This window comes from Erpetoichthys calabaricus, chromosome 1, assembly GCF_900747795.2.
Source record: "Erpetoichthys calabaricus chromosome 1, fErpCal1.3, whole genome shotgun sequence".
Lineage (NCBI taxonomy): Eukaryota > Metazoa > Chordata > Cladistia > Polypteriformes > Polypteridae > Erpetoichthys > Erpetoichthys calabaricus.
Genome location: NC_041394.2, coordinates 353,881,653 through 353,906,518, shown reverse-complemented (window position 1 = coordinate 353,906,518; position 24,866 = coordinate 353,881,653). Strand labels below are relative to the sequence as shown.

General features: G+C 41.9%; 1 protein-coding gene across 2 annotated transcripts in view; it reads right to left on the bottom strand.

The window, feature by feature from the left end:
• LOC114668867 (gastrula zinc finger protein XlCGF57.1-like) overlaps positions 1–21,559 on the bottom strand; it is a 148,070-nt gene extending 126,511 nt beyond the window's left edge. Inside the window, exons 1-2 of one of the 2 annotated variants that reach the window (XR_007934780.1) lie at positions 21,075–21,559; positions 8,547–10,018 (exon numbers count right to left, since the gene is read on the bottom strand). Coding sequence is in view for 1 of the 2 variants with exons in the window: in XM_028824864.2 (XP_028680697.1) it covers positions 9,093–10,018; positions 21,075–21,504 (1,356 nt within the window). In the remaining variant the exon portion in view is untranslated. Of the gene's footprint in view, positions 1–8,328; positions 10,019–21,074 lie in introns of those variants that run through there. The other variant, XM_028824864.2, reaches the window with a different exon arrangement.
• Positions 21,560–24,866: the final 3,307 nt, after the last annotated feature.

Genomic DNA, 24,866 nt, shown 5'->3' with positions numbered 1-24,866 from the left:
CGCTAACTGACTCATTACCCGTGAAGAAGGCAAATGATTCCCATTCATTCGAGTTGCAAACTGAATCATTACCCATGAATGAGGTGCTTGACGATTCTCACACTGAATTACTACTTGAAAACGAGGCAGGCAGTTTTCGTTCATTTCATTCCCTACTGAATCATTAGTCATGAACAAGGCAAATGATTCGCATTCATTTGATTTGTGAACTGAATCATTACCCATCAACGAAATGTTTGACAATTCTTATTTGATTCTCAAACCACATTACTACTCAAGAATGAGGCAGACGATTCTCGTTCACGTCACTATCTATCTGAATCATTACCTGCGAACAAGGCAAACAAATCCCATTCATTTGACGGAATCATTACCCATGAACGAGGCGCTTGCTTGACGATTTTCCTTCATTTGATTCTCAAACCAAATTACTACTTGAGAACGAGGCAGACGATTCTTGTTCATGTGACTCTCAATCTGAATCATTACCTGCAAACAAGGCAAACGATTCAGATTCGAGTTGCAGACTGAATCATTATGTATGAATGAGGCGCTTGACGATTCTCAAACCAAATTGCTACTTGAGAACGAGGCAGGCAGTTCTTGTTCATTTGATTTCCTATCTGAATCATTGAGTCGGCTTTCTTTCGAACTTGTTTGTCATACATTTCAGTGATAGATGTCTGCTACGAACCAATCATTTTACTGCTAATTTTTATAATGTTGTTAAGATGGTTTATTCAGATTATTGCTGAGGCTGCCACATCAACAGATAAAAACAAATGTGACAATCAACTCAATAAAGGACTTATTAAAAAGCGTCATTCTGGTTTGCTCCAATTTTAAACAGTTGAGCTTTCTAAGAAAGACAATTCGTAGCTGCCCCTTTCTTACTGATTTGCGCTGTGTTAAGATCAAGTTTGTACTCAATGGTTGTCTTTGTATTGCTCTACCATCTCCACCGTCTCTCACCCCTTAAAGTACAGTAATCCCTCACTTATCGCGGGAGATAGGTTCCAAGGCCGGCCGCGATAACTTAATTTCCGCGAAGTAGGGACACCATATTTATTTAATTATTTAACGTGTATTTGGACATTTTTAAACCCTCCCTGTATTGTTTACAACCCACCCTTTACTCTATTAATAACAGGGACAACTGCTAAGTAATATGAAATCGGTAGATAAGTTTACACTTACTATATAGCGAAGTACACGCAGCTATATATGATGTGATGATGGTGATGAATATGCTGCGCAGTAAAAATGATGACGATGAAGGTGATAATCCCCTGAATGCAGTAGCAAGAGCATGTTGAATGAGTGAGATGAGACTTCCTGGCTAATGCAGCACTCCGTCGCTGAGCCAATCAGCAGCACACAGGAACTTAACTGCGTGCTCTGATTGGGTAGCTTCTCAGCCATCCACCAATAGCATCTCTTGTATGAAATCAACTGGGCAAACCAACTGAGGAAGCAAATACCAGAAATAAAAAGACGCATTGTCTGCAGAAACCCGGGAAGCAGCGAAAAATCCGCGTTATATATTTAGATATGCTTACATACAGTATAAAATCCGCGAAGTCGTGAATCCCCGAAAAGTGAACCGCGAAGTAGCGAGGGATTACTGTAAAGCTGAGCCAGTGGATGGTGTGGAGCTCCTGACATCTACAACCATATCTTGGGTCTTAGAAATATTAAGTCGTAAACAGGAGCGACCACACCATTGTGCAAACTCACCGACAACAGGGATCTTCAGACTCCAGGTAGGGGAATCCAAGTGTGTTGGGGTGGGTTTCAAAGACCCAGAGATTAAAACACACTTGGATTGTAGTATTTCAGCCATTTGTTTAATGTTAAAATTTGATAATTCTGAAATTTACTGTTGCTCATCAAATAGTAATGTTGTTGCATTAGCCAGTCCTTCCAATAACTTATTCTTACTAGTTCAACTTTACAGAATTCTTTAATTTTTGCACGTAGAGATTTCCTATCATGTTTTGGCCAAAAACACAGACTGGCTGAGGAATGGTTGGATCAGTAGAGTAATTAAAAAAATCTAGAGCATATAAAAGAAGCTGAGAAACATTTTTTTTTTCCACTTTTTAATCCGTATCTTACTGGTTTTCCTGTCATATAATTTTCTGCAGCTTTAAGATGGTGAACCAATCAAGTGTGAATACTATAATGTTATGAAATTTGAGATATTTAATTAAAATATCCACATGTTTTCAGGTTTTAGGCCGGATGCCCTTTCTGACACAAACCTTTCCAATTTCTCAGGCTTGAGACAGGCCAGGCAAAAGGAAACGTGAAAGGCCAAAGCAGATTATGGATGTGGTGAGGGAGGACATGAAGGTAGAAAATGGTGGGGACAGTATTGAGAATGTAGTGCCTAATCATTAGTTTTAGTGCTTTTAGCTATTAAAAGTGTACGCCTGAAGCCACTCAGGTCACCATTTATTTTAGCATAAGGGCCGCTGGCCTGTCTGTCTGCCTGTCTGTCTTTTCACTGGCTTTGATTTGAACTTCTGCAAGTCATGTTCTCTGAGGGAGTTTTGTTTTGGGAACACTGGTGCCGAGGCTTCCGACTGACAGAAGACTAAACAAGCTCATGTAAAGTTCACTTCAACTAAACCAGTTCTCATGGGATGTGGCAGAAACATGCTCCTCAAAGAAGGCACTCGGAGACCTCAGGATGTGCAGGCAGAATGGTACTCTTCTTAGACATAAACGTCTATGCGTGGAAGAGAGTGTCCGTCTGTCTGTCTGTCTGAGAAGTGCGAGGCTACAGCTCTTTGCCTTAAAGAGCTGGCAAAGTGGCCCCAATTTAACGAATCGGTAGAAGAAGGAGGCTACAGCATGAAGTTGAAAGAACGCGACTCCGCCGCCAAAGTGCAACCAGCGAGCAAAGACAAACTTAGCTGCTAATACACAAGCGAGGCGAGCACATCGGCAAAGCGAAACCTCAGAGGAGAGAGGAAGTCACTTAGCCACTGATAGACGAGGGGGTCAAGCACACCCGCAAAACAAAACCGCCAACTCTGCATTTCAATTTTTATTATTACTACCACGCTTCTTTTAACTTGACCCGTTTGTTGTCTGCTACAAATCTTGTCATCGATATTTAACCCACTTCCTACTGTCCAAATGACTTGACATTTTTCACACTTTCTCACTTCCGATGACAATACATGAATCAATAATCAGTGTCACTAATTGATGAATTAACCCATGTTAATTAAGAAAGGAAATTTTCAAATGAAAAATAGTTCAAGATTCTACCAATAGATGGCGCTAGTAACGGATAGAAATATTAAAGGAAGTGTTACAATATGGATTACAAAATTATACTAAAACAAACCCAAGACTAAAAAGTTGAATATATATATATATATATATATAACACACTTTTATAATAAGTTAAAAAGTGTACTAAAAAGTAAAAAATGAGTCTCTCGTACAAAGCGTGGGCACTTTTCATCAATTAATAAAATCTTAGCAAAAGCGCCCACGCTTTTATTTTACGAGTGATGTATGAGAGACTCATTTTTTTACTTTTTAGTACACTTTTTACCTTATTATAAAAGTGTAGTTTTTAAAAAGTATTTTTTTTATATTTCTGACGATTTCAAAAGTTTCTAGGAGTCCAGGTTTTTTACAGCATGAGTGTTACACGGCTAGTATTATATAAAGTACAGAGCTGTCTCCATTCAGGTGAACTGAGCGCCCAGCAATGGGGCCATCTTACTTTAACTACAGTCCTTATCAAGGGCGTACCTCACTTAGTTTATTTGTCTCCCCCTCATCTGACTCCCTGCCTCCGATTGGTTCCACCAAATATTTCCCAGCCTAGTGAGTGTGGCACTCTGTTCTATCCACCTTGCACCCGTCCTGTACCTCTGCTCCACATTCACCACATAGAAAAGGGGTAGTGTTGAAGCAGGCTGGCATGGGCACACTTAGTCCCAATTAAGGCACTCTGAGACTCAGGACAAGCAGTAGAATTAAGATATATTGCACGGCGCACATGCAGACTCACTTCTGATGCAATGAGCGCCTTCACATTTATTACAGTTCTTATCACACAAGCCATTATTCATCATCCTCATCTAACTCTTAATATTCCAGCAATATTTCTCAGCTGTCAAGGCCTATCATTACTCCCTACTAGCTCAGCAGTCACCACTGATATTAATAGGAGGAGTGTTCACATTCCCTCTCTAACAGAGGGGGCCCATCCTTTTCCAGCCCACCTCTCTCACATGTCTGACCTTAGGTTTATCAAATATTAATTGTTTCCATGTTCTACAAGATAATAAAATATATTTCAGCATCAGCCTTTTTAATCCTCTTACATTTTTAATGCTTAGTGAAATACAATACTTACATTCTCATGTGCTTATAATACTTTTCTAGTACGTGTAGATTACCAATTTTAAGAATACACTTTTCTATAGTAGGGGGTTTGCCCGTCAGCCCCTCTCTGCATACCTGCCCTTAACTTATGAGATACTGGTGGGTGTCAGCTTGATAAGAAAAATAAAAAAAATATACAGGCACAGGCCTTTTAGTGATTTAACCCTTACTATACTAACGTACACTACACTAATTTATGCTTATTTTCATATATGCTTAACGTTCTCTTTGAATATATACAAATTACCAACTTTAAGAATAGACTTTTCTGGAGTGTGTGCGAGAGTGGACCCTGGAATGGACTGGTACCCTGGCCGGGTTCTTTCGATGCATTTTGCCCTAGTGTTTTGGAGTGCATTTGACAATAACGACAACTATTATCAGTGTGCCAGTGAAGATATTTGCATTTCCAAAAGACCACAAGAGAGGGTAAAAGTGAACTATGGTATTCTAGACAAAGCCCTAAGTGTTCTGATAAAATGTCCTTCTTTTCAGACAAAAGTAGGGTGAAATGACACCTTTAACTAAATAGATTACCCTTGGGGATTAATAAAGTATATATCTATCTAATGTATATTACATTTACATCATTTAGCAGACGCTCTTATCCAGAGCGACTTACAACAGTGCTTAGTAGTCTACGACTGTTCTTAAGTCTTTAAGGCTAGGAATAAATCTACTGTCATTAAACAAGTTACTGCTGAGGAAGTTGTACACAAATGCAGTTGCATTACAAATGCAAGCTTTTGAGGCAGCTAAGGCATCTTTTTGAGGCAAGGCATCAGACACCTTAGCTGCCTCAAAAGCTTGCATTTGTAAGATAGATAGATAGATAGATAGATAGATAGATAGATAGATAGATAGATAGATAGATAGATAGATAGATAGATAGATAGATAGATAGATAGATAGATAGATAGATAGATAGATAGATAGATAGATAGATAGATAGATAGATAGATAGATAGATAGATAGATAGATAGATAGATAGATAGATAGATAGATAGGAGTATTAATCCCCAAGGGTAATCTATTTAGTTAGCCAATAAAAGGTGTCATTTCACCCTACTTTCTCCTATAGCAATCTATGGCTAACACGGTCCAACACTCCGCTTCTTTTCAGAGTTAGAGAGGTGGCCCCCTTTTCATAAGGCCTTGTTTATGATCTGTTTGTGTGTGTCACTGATTCTTACTTTTCAGATTCACATTTAAAGGCAGCAAACACGCTATCAACATTTCAAAGAACTGACGAGTGTGTGTTTCTTTAAATTTGTCAACACCGCCGTGAACTGGCAGCTGTTGGTTCGCCAAATTAAAAAAAATCAGGAGTGACCTCCCCTCGACTTTCTTGTATACTCAGATATGAGGATGGATATTTGAGGAGTAAACCATCCTCAAGACAATGATTTTGATATTATGTACATTAAAGAACCATCAACAACAAATCAAATCAAATTAATAACATACTGAACAATTATTATCAAAGTAAACTTGAATTAATCAGACTCTGCAGCTGCATGAATAAAAGGTATAGTACCACTAACCGGTTAACAGAAATAGCCCAAAAGTTAGTAGAAATGTACCTTTTGTACCCAACACTTGTATGCAAAATTTGGTTGCCCAAAGTAAAAGCGTACTCAAGTTATCGTGTTAACAGACACACACACAGACATAATTCAAAAAATGATATTTTCAGACTCAAGGGAGTCTAAAACGTTGAGATTCCTCAAAATCTCAAAATGGAATTTTTGGAGAATTCCAATAATTTCCCAATACTTCATATACAAGAAAGTAAGAAGAACAAGCTTGCACACAAATTCTTTACACAATCCAAGTCATTTTCCTGAATTTCTGTATTACTGACATGTAAAAATATACTTCAGTTTTTAGTCTTCAGTTTAACAAGGTGTAGTTGAATCTCGTATAAAGTGTAGATTAAAGAAAGGGCACCACACGTCCCAAGTCCTTGACTCCCGCTGCACACTTGTGCAACTCTTATGAAACGCTGACTACAGGACTCCGCAGCTGTATATTCCAGTGAAGGGCAATGCCAAGAGGAAGGTGACATCCTATGCACACAGTTAGTCCCCTCCACAACTATGGGAACAGCACGGCCAATGAATTTGGTTTTTTTCTGTGCACTGAACACATTTGAGTGTGAGATCAAAAGATGAAGATGAGAAGAGAGAGCAGAGTTTCAGCTTTTATTCTCCCTGGTATTTACATCTCCATATGTTAAACGACATTTTGTGTCAAACCACACAGTTTTATACCATGACAAGTGACAAGTATTTCTTGTTAACTCAAGTGTGTCACATAAGATGGATTGTTTAATCGTGAAGTAGCCCTGGATATCGACTCTCAGTTTAAGCTTTGGCTTTCACCTGTGAAGACAGCATTTGTAAGGAGGTAAGAAGGATACACCAGTATGAAGATCTGAGAGCTGTCAAGCATGTCATTCTAAAGCTCAGAAAAGGGGGGGTGGGTGCATGAGAGGTATTTCAAAAACATCGGGCATTGGACCAGTACCACAACTTGGAATGTCCTGAAAAAGAAGGAGGAAACCACTGGTGTACTGAGCAACAGGAATTGAAGTGGTCATCCAAGGAAAACAACAACTGATGACAGACAAATGGTGAGAACAGTCAAGAAAAACACAAAAACAACATCATGAAGAACCTCTAAAGAGCAGGGTTGGAAACGTCACAGTCCACTGTTTGTAAGAGATGTAGAAAACAACAATATGGAGGCCACACTGCAAGAAACAAACAAGTCATCAGCAGAAAAAAAAAAAAAAAATCAGGAAGTCAAATTGAAATTTGCAAAAAAAAAAAGCACAGTAATGAGCCACAGTGTTTAATGCACCAGTGGGACAAAGATGAACTTCTACCAAAATGATAGAAAGGTCAAGGTATGTAGAAAGAAGGGATCTGCTCCTGATCCTAAACCTATAAGCTTATCTGTGAAGCACGGTGAAGGTTATGTCATGGCTTGGGCTTGCATGGCTGCTTCTGGAACAGACTCAATTATTTTTACTGATGATGTAACTCATGACGGTGAACTCAGTAGCCTAAAGAAACACATCATCTGTCGATTTACAGAGAACTGCATCCAAACTAATCGGGAGGAACTTTATTATGCAGTAAGACACACTGGCACCTCAACAAAGGACTTCATCAGGGGGAAAAAAATGGAAGGTTTTGGGCTGGCCAATTCAATCAGCAGATCGTAACACAACTGAACATGCCATTTCACCTCCTGAAGAGAAGACTGAAGGAAGAAACCCCTCAAAACAAACAACAACTAAAAGACGCTGTGGTTAAACCCTGGAAAGGCATCACCAGTGAAGAAACAAGAGACCCAGTGCAGTCTGTGGAGTCGTAGGCTCGATGCAGTTATTACACGCAAGAGATATGCGACCAGATATGAAGAACTTTTAACTTTCATTTACTTTAAAACATTTTGTTCCAATACTTGTGCTCACTTGAGAAACTGGATGGTTTGATACAAAAGGTGCTCAGCTCTATGTGGTTTAACATATCGAGATGGAAATACTTGGGAATGAAAGCTCTCTTCTCATCTTCGTCATTTGATGTCACACACCAATGCCTTCAGTGCACAGCAAAGACAAATGCATTACTGGCCTTGCTTTTCCAATACTTGTGGAGGGGACTGTACGACCTTAACACAATGTACACATTGAAAAAATAAATTCCTAAGTAACAAACTTCACATTGTTATTACAAAATAATGATTAAACAAATGATTCCTATTCTTGCAAGATGTAAGAAAGAGTGCTTACCAAATAAACACGTGGGGGGGGGGGGAGGCGCATTAAAAATAAGATTTAGCGGGAATTACTAACTCTGTAAAATCCAAGCAATTCCACACTGAATTTCAGGTCCTATTAAGGCCGACACGGGGCTGGAGCAGGACGTCTGATATTTTCTGTTATATTTGTGGTCTTTCCAAGTACTCTTCCTCTTCTGCTGCTCAGTCCTTTTCTTGTTTTTGATATCCAGCCAAGTTGTGGGAGTCTCTGTCAAGCCTTTATTTCTTCTGAATGTTTGGTCAAGACTTAAAAGTGATGTTGACTTGGGTTGGTTTGCATTGCATTATGATAAAGTACCTTCTGAATGTGCCGGTATGTTGAGTAGTGAAGGAATGTCTGAAGTCCAACGATTGTAGCCCTGCATAAGTCATCCATTTCGATAAGCCCCGTGTGTCTCCTTCAGATCTAGAAATGTACATTCTAGGGATGTTTTGATTCTTGTATATTGACTGGTATGCATGGAGAAGTTCTCACGTTTTCATGTCCAGTTTATGTTGTCCAGTCAGGGATGCCAAAACCATTAAGATAAGATGGGAATGGCAAGCTGGTTCATCACCAGGATTTTATTGTATGCTACAAGTTCCGAGAATCATCATTGTTTGACGGATGTACTCTTTGTTGATTTTTCTGCTTTAAACCCTTACGGTTATATTTCTGCACCTTCATTTACTCACAAATATTTGTTTCTCCCGAGTTTTAGATTTCTGATGATACCTTCCTCATCCCGATTGATTTAATTATTTCTGATTTTTCAGTTAATGACCGTTGCCTCGGTGCACATATCCAGCCCAAAGGTCATTTGGATGTCTTGTGAGAATTTCTTTACCATGTGAAGCTATTTCTCTAAAGGTGAACTCTGGTGTGTCTCTTAAGACTACACATATGCAAAAACTGTTTGCCACACTGAGAACAGCAATGCAGACTTTCCCCTGTGTGAATTTTTTCGTGGCTCACTAGACTGCCTCTTTGTGAAAACTGTCTCCCACATTCAGAACAGGAAAATGGCTTCACTCCCGTATGAATTTTTGTATGTCTATGTAGACTGGCAATTCGCAGGAACTGTTTTCCACATTGAGAACATGAAAATTGCTTCTTTCCTGTATGGATTTCTTTGTGGCTCAATAGAGTACTTCGTCGTGAAAACCGTCTCCCACATTCAGAACAGCAATGTGGTTTCTCGCCAGTGTGAATTTTTCTATGTTTGTGTAGATTGCTGACCGTTGCAAATTGTTTCCCACATTCAGAACAGCAATATGGCTTCTCTCCTGTGTGAACTTTGATGTGGCTCTGAAGATACCTCCTGTCAAAGAATTGTTTGTCACATACTGAGCAGCAAAATGGTTTCTCTCCAGTGTGAGTTCTTATGTGGCACTTAAGACCGTTGGTTCGTGAGAATCGTTTGCCACATTCCAAACAGCAATATGGCTTCTCTGAAGTGTGGATTGCAGTGTGTTTCTGAAGACTACTCTTGTCAGCAAATTGTTTGCCACATTCCAAACAGCAATATGGCTTCTCTCCAGTGTGGGTTCTAGTGTGTTTCTGAAGTGTACTCTTGTCAACAAATTGTTTGCCACATTCATTACAACAATACGGCTTCTCTCCCGTGTGGATTTTTCTGTGTCTACGAAGACTGTTGATCCGTGTGAATTGTCTCCCACATTCTGAACAACAATATGGCTTCTCTCCTGTGTGAATTCTTAAATGTTTCCGCAGATTACTCCTGTCAGAAAATTGCTTGCCACATTCAGGACAGCAGTGAAGTTTGTCTCCTGAATGAAGTTTAAAAGGAAAGAGAAAAGTTTATTTTCAAATTGCCTTCCTATTATTCACATTATGTTACAACTTAAATGGTTGGTAGCAAAGCATAAGCAATCATAAGTAAGTCTTATGATTGCTTATGCTTTTAAAAGGTTTTTCCAAATTCCACCAAGTATTTAAGTTAAGCACATAAAAATACATTCAACTACTCACCACTTGAGGGCAATCTCTGGCCATGTAAGTGAAATAGTAAATCACTTGTAATAAACCCACCTGAGAAGAGTATTACTCTGATATTGGATATCAAAATGGCTTATTTAATCAACAGAGAAATGAACAAAGTGACTTTCAATGCAGAGACCTAGAGGAGCTGCTGTGGTCTGTGACAAAACACAGAATCAGTGCAGTTATTTGAGTCTGCTATAAAGGGGATTGGTGGATGAAATCAGCTTTCTGACACACTGGAATCAATTAGACCTTCCAGTAGAATGTTAATAGAGGAGTACTGTCATGTTTTATTTATGGGATTCAAACTAAAATGTGCTGTTTTATTGTGATTTAACCAAGTGTGTATATATACATATATACAGTGCATCTGGAAGTATTCACAGCACGTCACTTTTTCCACATTTTGTTATGTTACAGCCTTATTCCAAAATGGATTAAATTCATTTTTTTCCTCAGAATTCTACACACAACACCCCATAATGACAACGTGAAAAAAGTTTACTTGAGGTTTTTGCAAATTTATTAAAAATAAAAAAATTGATAAAGCACATGTACATAAGTATTCACAGCCTTTGCCATGAAGCTCAAAATTGAGCTCAGGTGCATCCTGTTTCCCCTGATCATCCTTGAGATGTTTCTGCAGCTTCCTTGGAGTCCACCTGTGGTAAATTCAGTTGATTGGACATGATTTGGAAAGGCATACACCTGTCTAAGTAAGGTCCCACAGTTGACAGTTCATGTCAGAGCACAAACCAAGCATGAAGTCAAAGGAATTGTCTGTAGACCTGCAAGACAGGATTGTCTCGAGACACAAATCTGGGGAAGGTTACAGAAAGATTTCAGCTGCTTTGAAGGTCCCAATGAGCACAGTGGCCTCCATCATCTGTAAGTGGAAGAAATTCGAAACCACCAGGACTCTTCCTAGAGCTGGCCGGCCATCTAAACTGAGCGATCAAGGGAGAACGGCCTTAGTCAGGGAGGTGACCAAGAACCCGATGGTCACTCTGTCAGAGCTCCAGAGGTCCTCTGTGGAGAGAGGAGAACCTTCCAGAAGGACAACCATCTCTGCAGCAATCCACCAATCAGGCCTGTATGGTAGAGTGGCCAGACGGAAGCCACACCTTAGTAAAAGGCACATGGCAGCCCACCTGGAGTTTGCCAAAAGGCACCTGAAGGACTCTCAGACCATGCGAAAGAAAATTCTCTGGTCTGATGAGACAAAGATTGAACTGTCTGGTGTGAATGCCAGGCGTCACGTTTGGAGGAAACCTGGCACCATCCCTACAGTGAAGCATGGTGGCGGCAGCATCATGCTGTGGGGATGTTTTTTAGCGGCAGGACCTGGGAGACTAGTCAGGATAAAGGGAAAGATGACTGCAGCAATGTACAGAGACATCCTGGATGAAAACCTGCTCCAGAGCGCTCTTGACCTCAGACTGGGGCGACGGTTCATCTTTCAGCAGGACAACGACCCTAAGCACACAGCCAAGATATCAAAGGAGTGGCTTCAGGACAACTCTGTGAATGTCCTTGAGTGGCCCAGCCAGAGCACAGACTTGAATCCGATTGAACATCTCTGGAGAGATCTTAAAATGGCTGTGCACCAACGCTTCCCATCCAACCTGATGGAGCTTGAGAGGTGCTGCAAAGAGGAATGGGTGAAACTGGCCAAGGATAGGTGTGCCAAGCTTGTGGCATCATATTCAACAAGACTTGAGGCTGGAATTGCTGCCAAAGGTGCATCAGCAAAGTATTGAGCAAAGGCTGTGAATACTTATGGACATGGGATTTCTTAGTTTTTTATTTTTAATAGATTTGCAAAAACCTCAAGTAAACTTTTTTCATGTTGTCATTACGGGGTGTTGTGTGTAGAATTCTGAGGAAAAAATGAATTTAAACCATTTTGGAATAAGGCTGTAACATAACAAAAGGTGGAAAAAGTGATGTGCTGTGAATACTTTCTGGATGCACTGTATACACACACACACACACAGAGTTAAGTTTACATATTTGTAGCTAGAGATCCACAAAGGGAGAAAATGAGTCACATATCTTAAAAGTTTTTAATTCCTACACTTTCTACAACCTGCCAGGTGTCCTCATCAGAGGAAAAAGAATAGACACTCAGGAATCAAAGGCAATATGTAGCTGGTGAAGGGTGGGGCTGGGGGGTTGTCAGGGGGGAGTGGATTAATAAGGTGGGGTTTGGAAGGTGTTGCTCATAAAGTCTTTATTTACTATTTGGTTGTTCTTCTTTTTAAGCCTGCATATGCTGGGTTCAACTCCAAGTATCTGTTAACGGCATCTTCATTAGAGAGCCACGGTTCAGCCAGCTCTCTGGCACTTAATGCTGGCCCTGAGATTTACTTTCCCAGTGTCCCAGTTAAATGTGTGTCCAGTGTAATTTGTATGTGTGTAAATCAGTGACTGTGGGTCTTTCCTTCTGACAGCATTGCAATGTTCCTGTATATGTGTTATGAGTCTTTTAGATATTTGTCCCACCGATATCCGCTGGGCATGCATTGCATGGAACGCTGTAAACTGCGTTTCTTGTCTCCATGTTTGACCTTTTGCTTTTACAATTGAAAAGGACAGTATGTAAAGTGTTTGGGAGTCAGAGCAGAGCAGCCCTGGAACAATTTTCAGATTACAAGTCTTCTTCAAGGGAACAGTGAAGCATTAGTATCTGAAGCATTTCAACTTTTAGGATTCATCCATTAAACACAAGGGATATTTCAGTCCAAAGCTTTGCTCACTTTATGCCCACCACACTCATAGACAGCAAATCACTCATATTGTTAATGAAAAACCTACAAAGTCAAGGTGTACACAAAATGGAGATGAGACTTTTATAAGCAGAAGAAAAAATGGGCAAAATGCATGACAAATCTTAGTCAAAATACAGACAAAGTTCAGAAAACTGGGAGGTCCAAACATACATATAATAAATCAAAATGAAACGTCAAAAAAATACGGAGCAAAAGATGTGAACGAAAGTAAGAAGAATCAGCAGTCCTAACCAAAGAACTGCAACTAAAGATCTCTCCAGAAATATCCCAAGGCTGCATGCTGGACATCTTCTATACAGTGCAATGAAGCAACAGATCACGTGGCATGCTGGCATTAGGCATATAAGATTAAACAAAATGGTAACAGCCATGAGAGAGAGAGAGAGAGAGAGAGAGGTGGTGGGGGTCACAAAAAGTTGGTGATTGCAGCTGAAGGTCAAGTCAAGTCAAGTTGGGGAGCATGCACTGGTATAGTGTGTTGCCACACCCACCACACATCGAAACAGCTCGGGATCCCGGTTGGCAACCCGCCCCATGCAGACACGCGGTCCAGTCCTTTCCTCCGGAAATGACCCTCTATCTGCCGCAGCCAGGTGTTACATGGGCGACCCCTTGGCCTGGTCCAGCTACTCAGGTCCCTAACAATGAGGATCTTACAAGCCAGATCACCCTTGGAGAAACACACCACACGGCCATAGTGCCGTAACTGACGCTCCCTCACAATGCAAGTAATGTGCCTCATTTGGGACTCCATGAGCAACACAAAGTCAAACCAACGGTACCCAAGGATTTTCCGGAGAGACACAATACCAAAGGAGTCCAGCCTTCATCTCAGGTCACTGGATAGAGTCCATGTCTCGCACCATGACTCTAAAGACTTGGACCTTCGTCCTTTTGCATAGATATCAGGAGCACCACACACCCCTTTCCAGCGACCTCATATAACCCCCCCCCCCCCCCCCATGCTCTCCCAATCCATCTACTGACTTCACAGGAAAAGTCACCAGAGACATGAATGTCACTGCCAAGGTAAGTAAACCTCTCAACAAGGTCAACATTCTCTCTGCAGACAGACACACTGCTGATGGCCGTGCCCAAGAGGTCATTAAAGGCCTTGGTTCTTTGGTTTTTATCAGGACACTCGCAAGCCCAGACACTCAGACTCCTCGCTGAGTCTCTTGAGCGTCCTGACCAGAGCCTCCATTGACTCCGCGAAGATCACAGCATCATCAACAAAGTCAAGATCCGTGAATCTTTCTTCACCAACAGATGCCCCACAGCCACTGGACCCCACGACCTTGCCCAACACCCAGTCCTTACAATCATTGAACAGAGTAGGAGCAGAACACACCCCTGACGAACCCCAGAATCAACAGGGAAAAACGCAGAGGTCTTGCCTCCACTCTGCACAGCACTCACAGTACCAGTATACAGGCCGGCCATGATATCCAGCAACCTCGAGGGGATCCTGCGAGTCGAATGCTTTGCGAAAATTGACAAAGGCTGCAAAGAAACTCTGCCGATATTCTCGTTTGCGGTCCATGAGAACCCTCAGTGCTAGGATGTGGTCGATGGTGGACTTCTTAGGCATAAAACCAGACTGCTCCGGTCGCTGGTAGGTGAGTAAGTGATCACGGATCCTATTGAGGACGACCCTAGCAAAGACCTTACCCAGCACCGAGAGCAGTGGTATCCCCCTGTAGTTGCTGCAATCCAGGCGATCACCCTTCCTTTTCCGGATAGGGATGACAAGTCCCGTTTTCCAGTCATTTGGGATGATGCCAGTCTCCCAAATGGAAGCAAAGATTTCTTGCAATGCCAGGACGACAGCCTTACCACCAGCGTGGAGAAGTTCACCCCGGATGCCACAGATCCCTGCAGCCTTTCCTACCCTCAGCTGGTTCACCATCTGTGCAATCTTAGTGAGATTGGGTGGTTCACAGCCGTGGACCCAGAGATATCAAACATCCTAGCCGGAGGATCAGCTTTGAACAACTGTTCAAAGTAGCCAGCCCAGCGGGTCAAAACTGCAGTGTCATCTGTAAGGACCGTTCCATCAGCTGCCCTGACTGAGACTCTCCGAGGAACAGATTCAGATGTGCGTAATGCTTCGATTCCTCTGTAAGCAGGACGTGGGTCGCTAGACCACAGATGGTGTGTCACTTGCTCACAGATTCCTCTAACAAGCGACTCTTTATCTACCCTCAGAGCCCTCGCAGCCGCCATCCTCAGTTCCCGGTACAGACCAGAGTTGCCATTGAGCCATGTGCTGCAACTCCTCTCGATGATATCCAGGGTGCACTACAAGATGAAACACCTCCTTCTGGGAACACCGGTAACACCAACACAACCCTCAGCAACCTTCAGGGTCTTGTCATGGAAGGTCTCCCACATCACATTAGGATCTGCAGTCGTACCCAAATCTGAAAGTTCCTCACACAAACTGCGTGCAAACTCATTAGAAACTGCCTGGTTTTGGAGTCTGGTGAAGTGCAGGCTCATTTTCCTAGTAGGTGGTAACCCACTGGACCTAAGCGGGATCCTAAGAGTAGCAACAACAAGTCTCTGGTCAGAATTCACTAACTGGGCACTTCTGTAGACCCTGCAGTTTTGCAAGAGCCTCCAGCGTCTGTCCATGAGGAAGTGATCAATCTCCTTCTCCATACCACCAGTATTGGAGTACCAAGTCCAACGATGCAGTTCAGGGCACTGGAACCAGGATCCAGCAATTCGCAGCCTCTGACCTCTTGCAAAGTCAAGGAGCATGGAGCCACTTTCACTACGGTCACCAGACCCATGGGGACCAAGACAATCCTCATAGCTAGCCCTGTCAGTGCCAGTGGCTGCATTGAAGTCACCCATAACCAGAGGAATGTCACCTCGTGGGTACCCATCAACCATCGAGCGAAGCTGCGAATAAAATGTCTCCCTCGCCGAGACATCACTCACTGCATACACTGAGACAACAGACAAGGCACCCAGGGAATGCCGCAATCTGAGTCCCATAATACACTTGTTGAAATGAGTGACATCGGACACCATCGAAAGAAGCTAATCCGTTACAGCAACAGCTACTCCCCGAGTATGACAACCATCAGACCAACCAGACCAATAAAAGGTGTATCCACCTACAGAGATCTGTCCAGTCCCCGGTCTGCGCACCTCAGAGAGTGCTGCCACTGAAATGCAGAGTTTACGCAGCTCTTCCGACAGCAGAGGAAGATGATCGTCTTGCCAGAGAGACAAGACGTTCCATGCGCCCACCTATATGGGCCGCCTCAAATTGGGACCTGAGTGCTGCCGTGCAGCGGGCGACGCCTTAGCACCACACCAGTTCCGATCCCCAACAGACCTGACCCCATTGGTTCTCCAATGGTTTCGACTCTTCCGGGGATGGGGCTCCTGAGGACTTTCCCCCATCCCCTTCATGATGCGAGCAGCCTTCCTATGGGCGGCTGCAGCACAGCTACTCCCACGGAGAGCAATAAGGAGTCCTTTTCACCAGCTGAAGGTGAAGAACAAAAAAAAAAAAGGCAGCAACAAAAAAATACGGGAAAAAAGACTTTAGCCAAACAAAGCACAAGGTCACGACACATTTGACCCAGGAAATTATAGATTCAGGTATCTCGGGAATTGGCTGAAATTTGTTCACACATGAAACTCAAATCCAGATGAAAAGGGGCAGATTCTAAAACAGGAATAGGAGACCAGCAAAAGGCATCAGACTTCAGATCGAGTCCTACGTACTTCCATTAAACTCACACAATTTACTGTACTTGAATCAGAAGGCATTGGAGCTGGCACTATGCTACTGCATTATCACCAATTCAACATGAACCTTGTTTTCCACCAGACAGCTTCAGAGACACGGGAGCCCATCCATCCCTTAGACAACAGGACCGTTTGAATGTGCTTCTTGTACAGTCACAGCTCTGACTTTACAGAGCTATCTTCATTTGGATCTTGATCTTTGTTTGCCCGCGAATGAATTAGAAGAAGAAGCACTAGATGGCAGTAGAGAGACAGCTAAAACATAGGGATTGCATTAAGAATCTCCTCCAGGCTTATACTACTGAAGACTGTAGTACTCCAGTCACACCTCAAAACACAGACATTCAAACTAAACAAATTGTTGTGCTTTAAATTAAGTAATCTTTATATATAATCTTCATTTGGATCTTGATCTTTGTTTTTCCGCGAATTCCACACATGCGTAGACCACCATCCAGTTTAGTACGTTGTTGTTACTCACGGATGTCAACAATGTGCCGGAATAACGAAAGGGGTGATGGACAGTGTTACACTGGTTAGCTCCTGAGGCCTGGTTAGATAATGAGATTGCCTACGTGCCTATGTAACATATGAATGAAAGAAAGAGTGGGTAAAATGAATGACGACGTAACAGCACGTTCCGGAAATTATTATTGTTACATTGTAGCCGGCGAGTGCTGCGCGTCTCACAGATGTACCCTGGCTTGCTCACATGTCAGTGAAGTGATCCCTATTTATGCTTTAAAGAGCCTGGATACCTGTGTCCCCCTTTTATAACCATTGCTCCGTGTATATTGCCTTACTCTTTGGATTGCCACAAAGCAACCTGCGAGATTGGAGAAAGGTTGAGAAGAGATCGTGAAATGATAGCATCGTGAAAACGAGATGGACTGTGAACGGAGAGAAGCAGAAATGCTCCTACACCACCACATAATTACTATTCGGACAGTGATTCCAAGTAGGCCGTTCCTATTGAATCAATGTCCAAGGGTTTTCTTTTGTAATTTTGTTTCCCTTATAAAAAATCATAATGCTGTGCGACGAAGGGCCCAGTTCACGACTGGCAGCCGCGTTTAAACAGGGAGCCCTTCACAGACAACTTTAACACGCGCACATGGCTAGTTTAACAATATTTTGCCAAATTGATATATGAGTGCATGACTTGATACATGGATTATATGACATGATTAAAGCAAGATTTCATTCATGGACATGTTGGACATTTGCTGTTGCCCAGCATTGGGCTCCACAGACACCTATTCTATCAGAAATTGCAAGAAAGCAGCCATCACTATAAACCACATGAGCTAATAAATGTATTTTTAATAGAATCTGCATACAATTACAGTTGCAAGAAACCTTTTGTGACAATTTTACAATGCTGCATGAACTCCTGATGACAACACTTCAATTAGGTCACACTTACACACAAATAACCGGGGTGTCAATGTTGAACAAATTGGTGAAACAGTCACTGCCCAGACTTTCTAAGGATTAATAACCAATGAGATTAGACTGGAGGTGATTTGGGAACTGACAGTCAGCTCTTCCCATTCACATGGACAATGAAATATCTGAAAAGGAGACCAAAGAATTTTGCATGGTGTGACGGTAGTAGAACCATCACTGGGTCTTTTGTCGGTGAGGGGAGCCGGAAGAACTAGCAGCAGCCGCTATTTAACAAAATGAAGTATGGTAAAGAGTTGACAGGTGTAGTGCAGAAAGGTTCGTAAAGTGAAGATTCCCCCTAAGACACTTAATGTTGGCACATCATTCCGATAAATATGATTTTTGTTTTTAAGATAATGCCTTCACTTACCGGATTGGTGGAGTCCTCTTTTTAAGCGGACTAGCCGTGTTAGTGGTCAGTTGACGGGCAGTTTTCATTTTGTGCGCGTGTGGCTGTGCACACCCCCTTCATGCTGCTAAAAGCCGGCACGCAGCTGATTTTGCAAAATTCAGGAGTAATGAAACGGGAAAGGGGGAAAGCAATTGCAGTATGGGTATGGTAATAGTTTTACTCCATTCATTCATGTATATTATGTCTTATTGTCATTTAAAGAATTTAGATGTAATCCCTGGGGATGTGCGAGATGTATGTAAGATGGTATACTGTATATGTAGGAATAAAGGAAGGATAAGGCAGTGTCTCTCCCCCTCTATCTGAATGGTAGAAGGCCATTGCCTTTAAGCAACCGTGTAGGAAATACTTAAGACGGCCTCAGTGCCATTAGTGAGGGGTGAGTGGGGAGGATAGGGGGCGCTATTCTGCGTATTACAAAGGATCATTTTTCCCCCCATGCTCAAGGTTGTCTTAATGGTGTTTCTCCAACCTTTTTAAACCAGTAAGCTTCCTAGATTTCGGGGAGAATTTCAGCACTTGGGGAGAGAAAGGTTTTGGCTGCTACAGAGCCATTGGAACAGTTGTTCTTTCTACAGTTTTATTTTATTTTGGCAGCTTTGGACTACAAACATTTTATTAGCCCTTGCCTATAAGTCGACATCTTTCGGCTGCTCCCGTTAGGGGTCGCCACAGCGGATCACCTTTTTCCATATCTTCTACATCCTCTACATCTTGTTCTGTTACACCCATCACCTGCATGTCCTCTCTCACCACATCCATAAACCTTCTCTTAGGCCTTCCTCTGTTCCTCTTGCCTGGCAGCTCTATCCTTAGCATCCTTCTCCCAATATATAGGCCCTTGCCTAGACGTACTATACACACATTTTTTCAGTAATTTATTGAATTCGTCCTGTTTGTTGGATACGACTGTTTTTGTTCTGCTGGATTGTTATATATATTTTCTTTTTAATTTTTGTTGTTGTGGATTTTGTCCTTTATCTGGTATATCATTTTATTTTGCAATAAACATTGCTGACTTTACTTTCAAGAGACTGTCTACTTTATCTGGGTTTTGGGGTACCTTGAGCGCCATTCAGCTATGAACTAATGGCGGACACTGACCGAAGACAGTGTTTTGTAACACATAGGTGGAGTGTTCATCAGTCCACAGATGATAAGCCGTCTACAAACGGAGGAAATTCAGTACTGGAGTGGGCGTTCTGCAAAGGTCTTGGTGCGGAGGTGAAAGAGGACCATGAGGGGAACAGCAAATCTCTAAAACTTCACAAAGGGGAAAAAAAAGAATGGTGTTAATGAAAAAAAACAACACAGAGGAAAGCAAAGCAAACACCATTCAAGTGCCATGCTTTCAATAGGCCACCTTGTTGCTCCACATTGAATGACACTCAGTGAAGAAATGAATTCAGGAGACAAAAGCTTAACTTTGGCAGAAACACAGCAGCATCATGTTTGGGGGGTTTCTAAAAAACAAAAAGTGTTACCCACACCAATACCAAAACCTCACAGTAGAGGGAGCACCATGTTGTGCTTTGTCATAATAATAGTAATTCTTTACATTTCTATACCGCTTTTCTCAATACTCAAATCGCTCTCCACACAGGGAGGACCCGGGAAGCGAACCCACAATCTCCTTACTGCAAAGCAGCTGCACTACCACTGTGCCACCTGTGACTGTCATCAAGGGAATACAACAAGCTATAAAGAAATCTGGCAGATGAATGTCAGGGTAGAGTACTAGAATGATCCAACAAGACAAACAAACAGTCAAAACAAAGGAAGAAATAAACAACAAGAAGGATTAAAAGAGAAGGACACTGGTATTCTGGAATGGCCAATCAGAGCCCAGAGCTCAACAAAAATAGAGATTCTGTGCTCTAACCTGAAGGCAGCTGATCATCCAAGCAATCCCAAAGATATCAAGGAATTGAAAAAGTGTGGAAAAGAGGAATGAGCTAAAATTCAAGGCTGATCAGCAGCAACAGGAAACGTTTAGCTAAAGGAAGGTCAACCAGTTAATAAAGACAGGGAGTCAGACAGCAGACTGTCAATGTTTAAGCAATGTGTTCAGAACTGACAAGAAGAAGTTCAGTTGTTTGTGTGCTACTGGATAGTGATGGTCTGTTACTGTGACTTTGCTGAAGATCAGACCGCAATGTTTGGAGGAATTAATGCGGAAATCCACAAACGGTACAGTCTTTTTCCTCCAACTATTCTTTTGTACACCAAAGATAGGCTCAGAGCACTTACACAAATTTACAACTATACTAAAAGAAGAGCTGCAATAATTAAGGTGAAGGCACCTTGAACACTCAACCTTTTAGCCACATTTCTTAGATTCTCATAAAAAAAAAACAAGACCACTCACTTTCAGGCCCATAACCCCAATCCTCAAACCTACACATATTTGATACTTACTCTCTCCAGGCGTACTTGTAGATGGTGGCTGATCTTCGAGAGTTCTAACAGATGATGATATTTCCTCGCTCCTCCTTGTGTCAGACTGTAATGATTCAGACTTCACATGGATAGAAAGCCCCGAAGATGAGCAGTGTGTGCTCTGAGGAGATACCAACCCCATCGCTGCTCCATCTTGACACCGGTAATGAAGGTCGATTTCCTGGACACTCTCCACACTTTTATGTTTGTGTGTCTCAATGCTGATAAACTTCTCTTCAACCTCTTCTTTAATGTCCACCGAATCCAGTTTACAGTCCTCTTCCATAATGTGGAGATTACATTGGTTAGGGTGGGCAGGCTCCCATTCACACTGGTCCTCCTTAATATTTGTGATCTCTATCTTTATGATGTTCATGTCAGCTTCACACATCTCCTCTTTCACATCCATCTAGAGATTACAGAAAATGATAGCTTCTCTCTCTGTGGAAAGAATAGGATTGAATTCCATCAAATCGACATTTGAATTTAAATTTACAACACCCTCTCATTTACGGTTTATGCCATGTTTAATAGCTGAATTGCACGCAGACAGCTACTCTTCATATTAAATTATCGTACATAAAACAAATGTTGGAGTGGAGTGAAGGTCCAATAGTTTCGAACATGACCATCTCCCACAGTTGGTGGTCAGCAGTATTCACTACTTGGACTAAACATATGGTGTTTATGGGGTGCCAGCATTGTGTTATGGAGTCTGTTGATGAATGTTTATCTAAGTAGGGTCACAGGATTGTGTTTATAAATAACCAAGGATGAAAGGTTAAGAGCAGACGCTGATACAGCGCATTGCCGCACCCACCACATGACAAACCAACTCAGGAATCCCAGGACCCGAGGGCAGCCACACAACGGGTGACCCCTCAGCACCACACCAGTTCAGATGTAATGGAACACTGGGAGGATTTTTTATGGTGGCTGGAGTGCAAATTCTGCCACTGACCCCCAGGTTTTTCCCAGAAGGTTGGATGGCCTACATGCAGGTCTGGATGCAGATTAACGTCATACCCAGGACAGAGCAACAGCAGATTGAGGGCCCAACAAAGTAGAGTCACTTCTGGCGTTTACTGGACTCGATCCGGCAATCTTCTGACTACCAGTGCAGATCCCTAGCCTCGGAGCCACCACTCTGCCCAAAATAAATAAATAAAATTAAAAAAAGCAGGAAGGAGAAGAGGAATGAGGAACTTATCTGTACCAGAATAATATGTCTTCCTACAGGAGGAGATGAGCAGGTGAAATATTAGGCTTGCTATCGTACACTATCATGTGTAATTACTGATGCTTACCTTCTATTTTTGACAATCGGTTACACAAAGATCTTTGGTTTTAGTTACTAGACAATCATAAACAAAGCCACCAATCACCCTGTTATTTGCTGGACCAATCATAATATTTGATTGTAGTAACAGATTTTATAAATCCCTTTGATCCCATTATATGTTTTAAAGTGCATTGTTCTTCTGAACTGTGAACGTCCCTGCTACTGAAGTAAACAGCAAACTCAACTTGGAGACATCCTTCAATGTACCGTCATGGTGGGGATGGACACTAACATTTAAAAGGTGACTGCATTTGTTTAATTTATCAGTTTAACTTAAAATACACATACACATAACTAAATTTCTTTCACATTTTTGTGGAATCAAAGCACGGATACCCTCTGTTATCCCAATACAAGCTGCTCCTGAAAGCATCAGATGGTGGACTTTCAGGCAGAGGAAGCCTCCATGCCATTGCCTTCAATGAGAAAAGATTAAAGTGTTCCCAGCAAAACCAAAGTCCCCCAACCAGTTTCCCCAAATTCCACTAAACTACTCCTAACAACCTACAGAGCAGTCCACCAAGGATTTTTGCATAGAATAAAAAACTAAAGACTTCAGTAACACTTAGTAAACTCAGTAGTGTGTCTGCATGTGTATAGTACCATACAGTAACAGGGAAGAAGAACTGGGTTTTCCTCCAACACAGTAATTAACACATACTGGAATTTAAATAAAGAATGAAAACAATTTATGAATTCATAAATCACATCTTTATATATATAATACACTACCGTGGCTGTTCATTTGTCTGTCCAGGATTTTAAATCACATGTAGCTCACAAGCCGTTTGACCCATTGACCTGAAACTTGGTACACATATACTACGTGACGTCTACCATCGGGGTGATGATTGATCTCCAAGGTTATTCCTCTTTTTATTTTTATTTATTTTATTGTAGAATCAACACTCGGCAGCATGCAGCAGGGCAGCCGTGTGGTGCCATTCTCATCCCTACCACCTTCTTCGTCACTTCCCCTACCTCTTCATATCTTAAATCATTCTTGAGGCAGATTGAATACTTAAGTGCCAGCTTAAGTGAAAAATTAAAAAAAACGTACAAAGTAATTGCAATACAAACACTGACTTAATCAGTTTTAACATGAAAAGATGCCGATGAATGAAGAGAAGAAGCGGGGCACTAGGGTGGAGAAAAGAAGAGCTGCTCAGGAACAGCAAGTGCATCAACCTCTGAGCAAACGAATGGTAAACGTACAGAGAAAGAAAGAGGAGGAAAACTAGGAATGAGCAAGTCAAGTGTATAACATGCAGTGCGCCGTTACTGGTATGGAATAATAAACGGTAATAATGAAAATGCAAAAGCACAATACACTGTAAGAACATAAAAGGTCTGACAAACAAAGGAGTCCACTGAGCCCACTTGTTTAGCTAATAGCCAAGCTGTCCCAATCTCTCCTCCAGATCCTTCTGGAATGTTTCTACATCACCTTTAACTATTTTAGGACTAATTTTTTGTTTTTGTTTCTTTTCTCCCAGGGCTGATTTGTCCAAAAACTAACTTTTTTTTAAAAAAGAACACAAAGCAATTGTTTAACATATCAAATCAACAAAAAATATTTACTTTTGACAAATGTTACTGTCTTGCATGTTGTACGAGCCTGCATACTCTATGATTTCACATACATGTTACACAGTAAAGTCTGATCTCGCTCAAAGCAGCCAATTTCAGTAATTGCCACATTGCACTGCTTACAATACGTGTTGCACTGGTGTTTCCTTTTCTATTGTCTGTTGCTGCACTTTCTCACATATATTGTTAGATGTGTACTGTAGAGAGACAAGTCACCCGTTTGCCATCGTGCCATGCCACTGCCACCAAGTTATCCGCCCGCATGAAAACCGCATCGTCACCTCTTTTCCTCTTCAGCCTGTCTGGCTTCAACTGTGAAGCCATGTGTCTCCTCTTCACCCTCACTGTGCCACAAGCTCCAATTCCCCTGCTCTGTAGCTCCATGAACAATTCTGGGCATGTATAAAAATTGTCCAAATGTACACAACATGACCCACATGTTCATAGCCCTGAAGCAGCTCCAGCACAACCTGACTTGTCAAGGGACATTTCTCTCTTTGAAAGAAATACTTTCCTGTATATGTGATTACTTTCAGGCAGAAACCAGTGTTTGCTTCTGCCAGTACAAAATCCTTTATGCCATACTTTGTGGGCTTGTCTGGCATAAATTTTCAGAAAAAAGGCATCCCTTTTATTTTATCATAGATTCATGCACAGACAAATCACGGCCACGCTGATAAAATTGTTTATTTGTTGGTTCCACAACGTCAAGCAGGGGCTGGACTTTATACATGGCGTTATAGCCTGGCTCACCCCATGGGATTTGCTTCTGGTTATCACAGAAGTGAATAAAACTTTGCAGCAGCTCATACCTATCATCACGCAGCATAACCTGACCA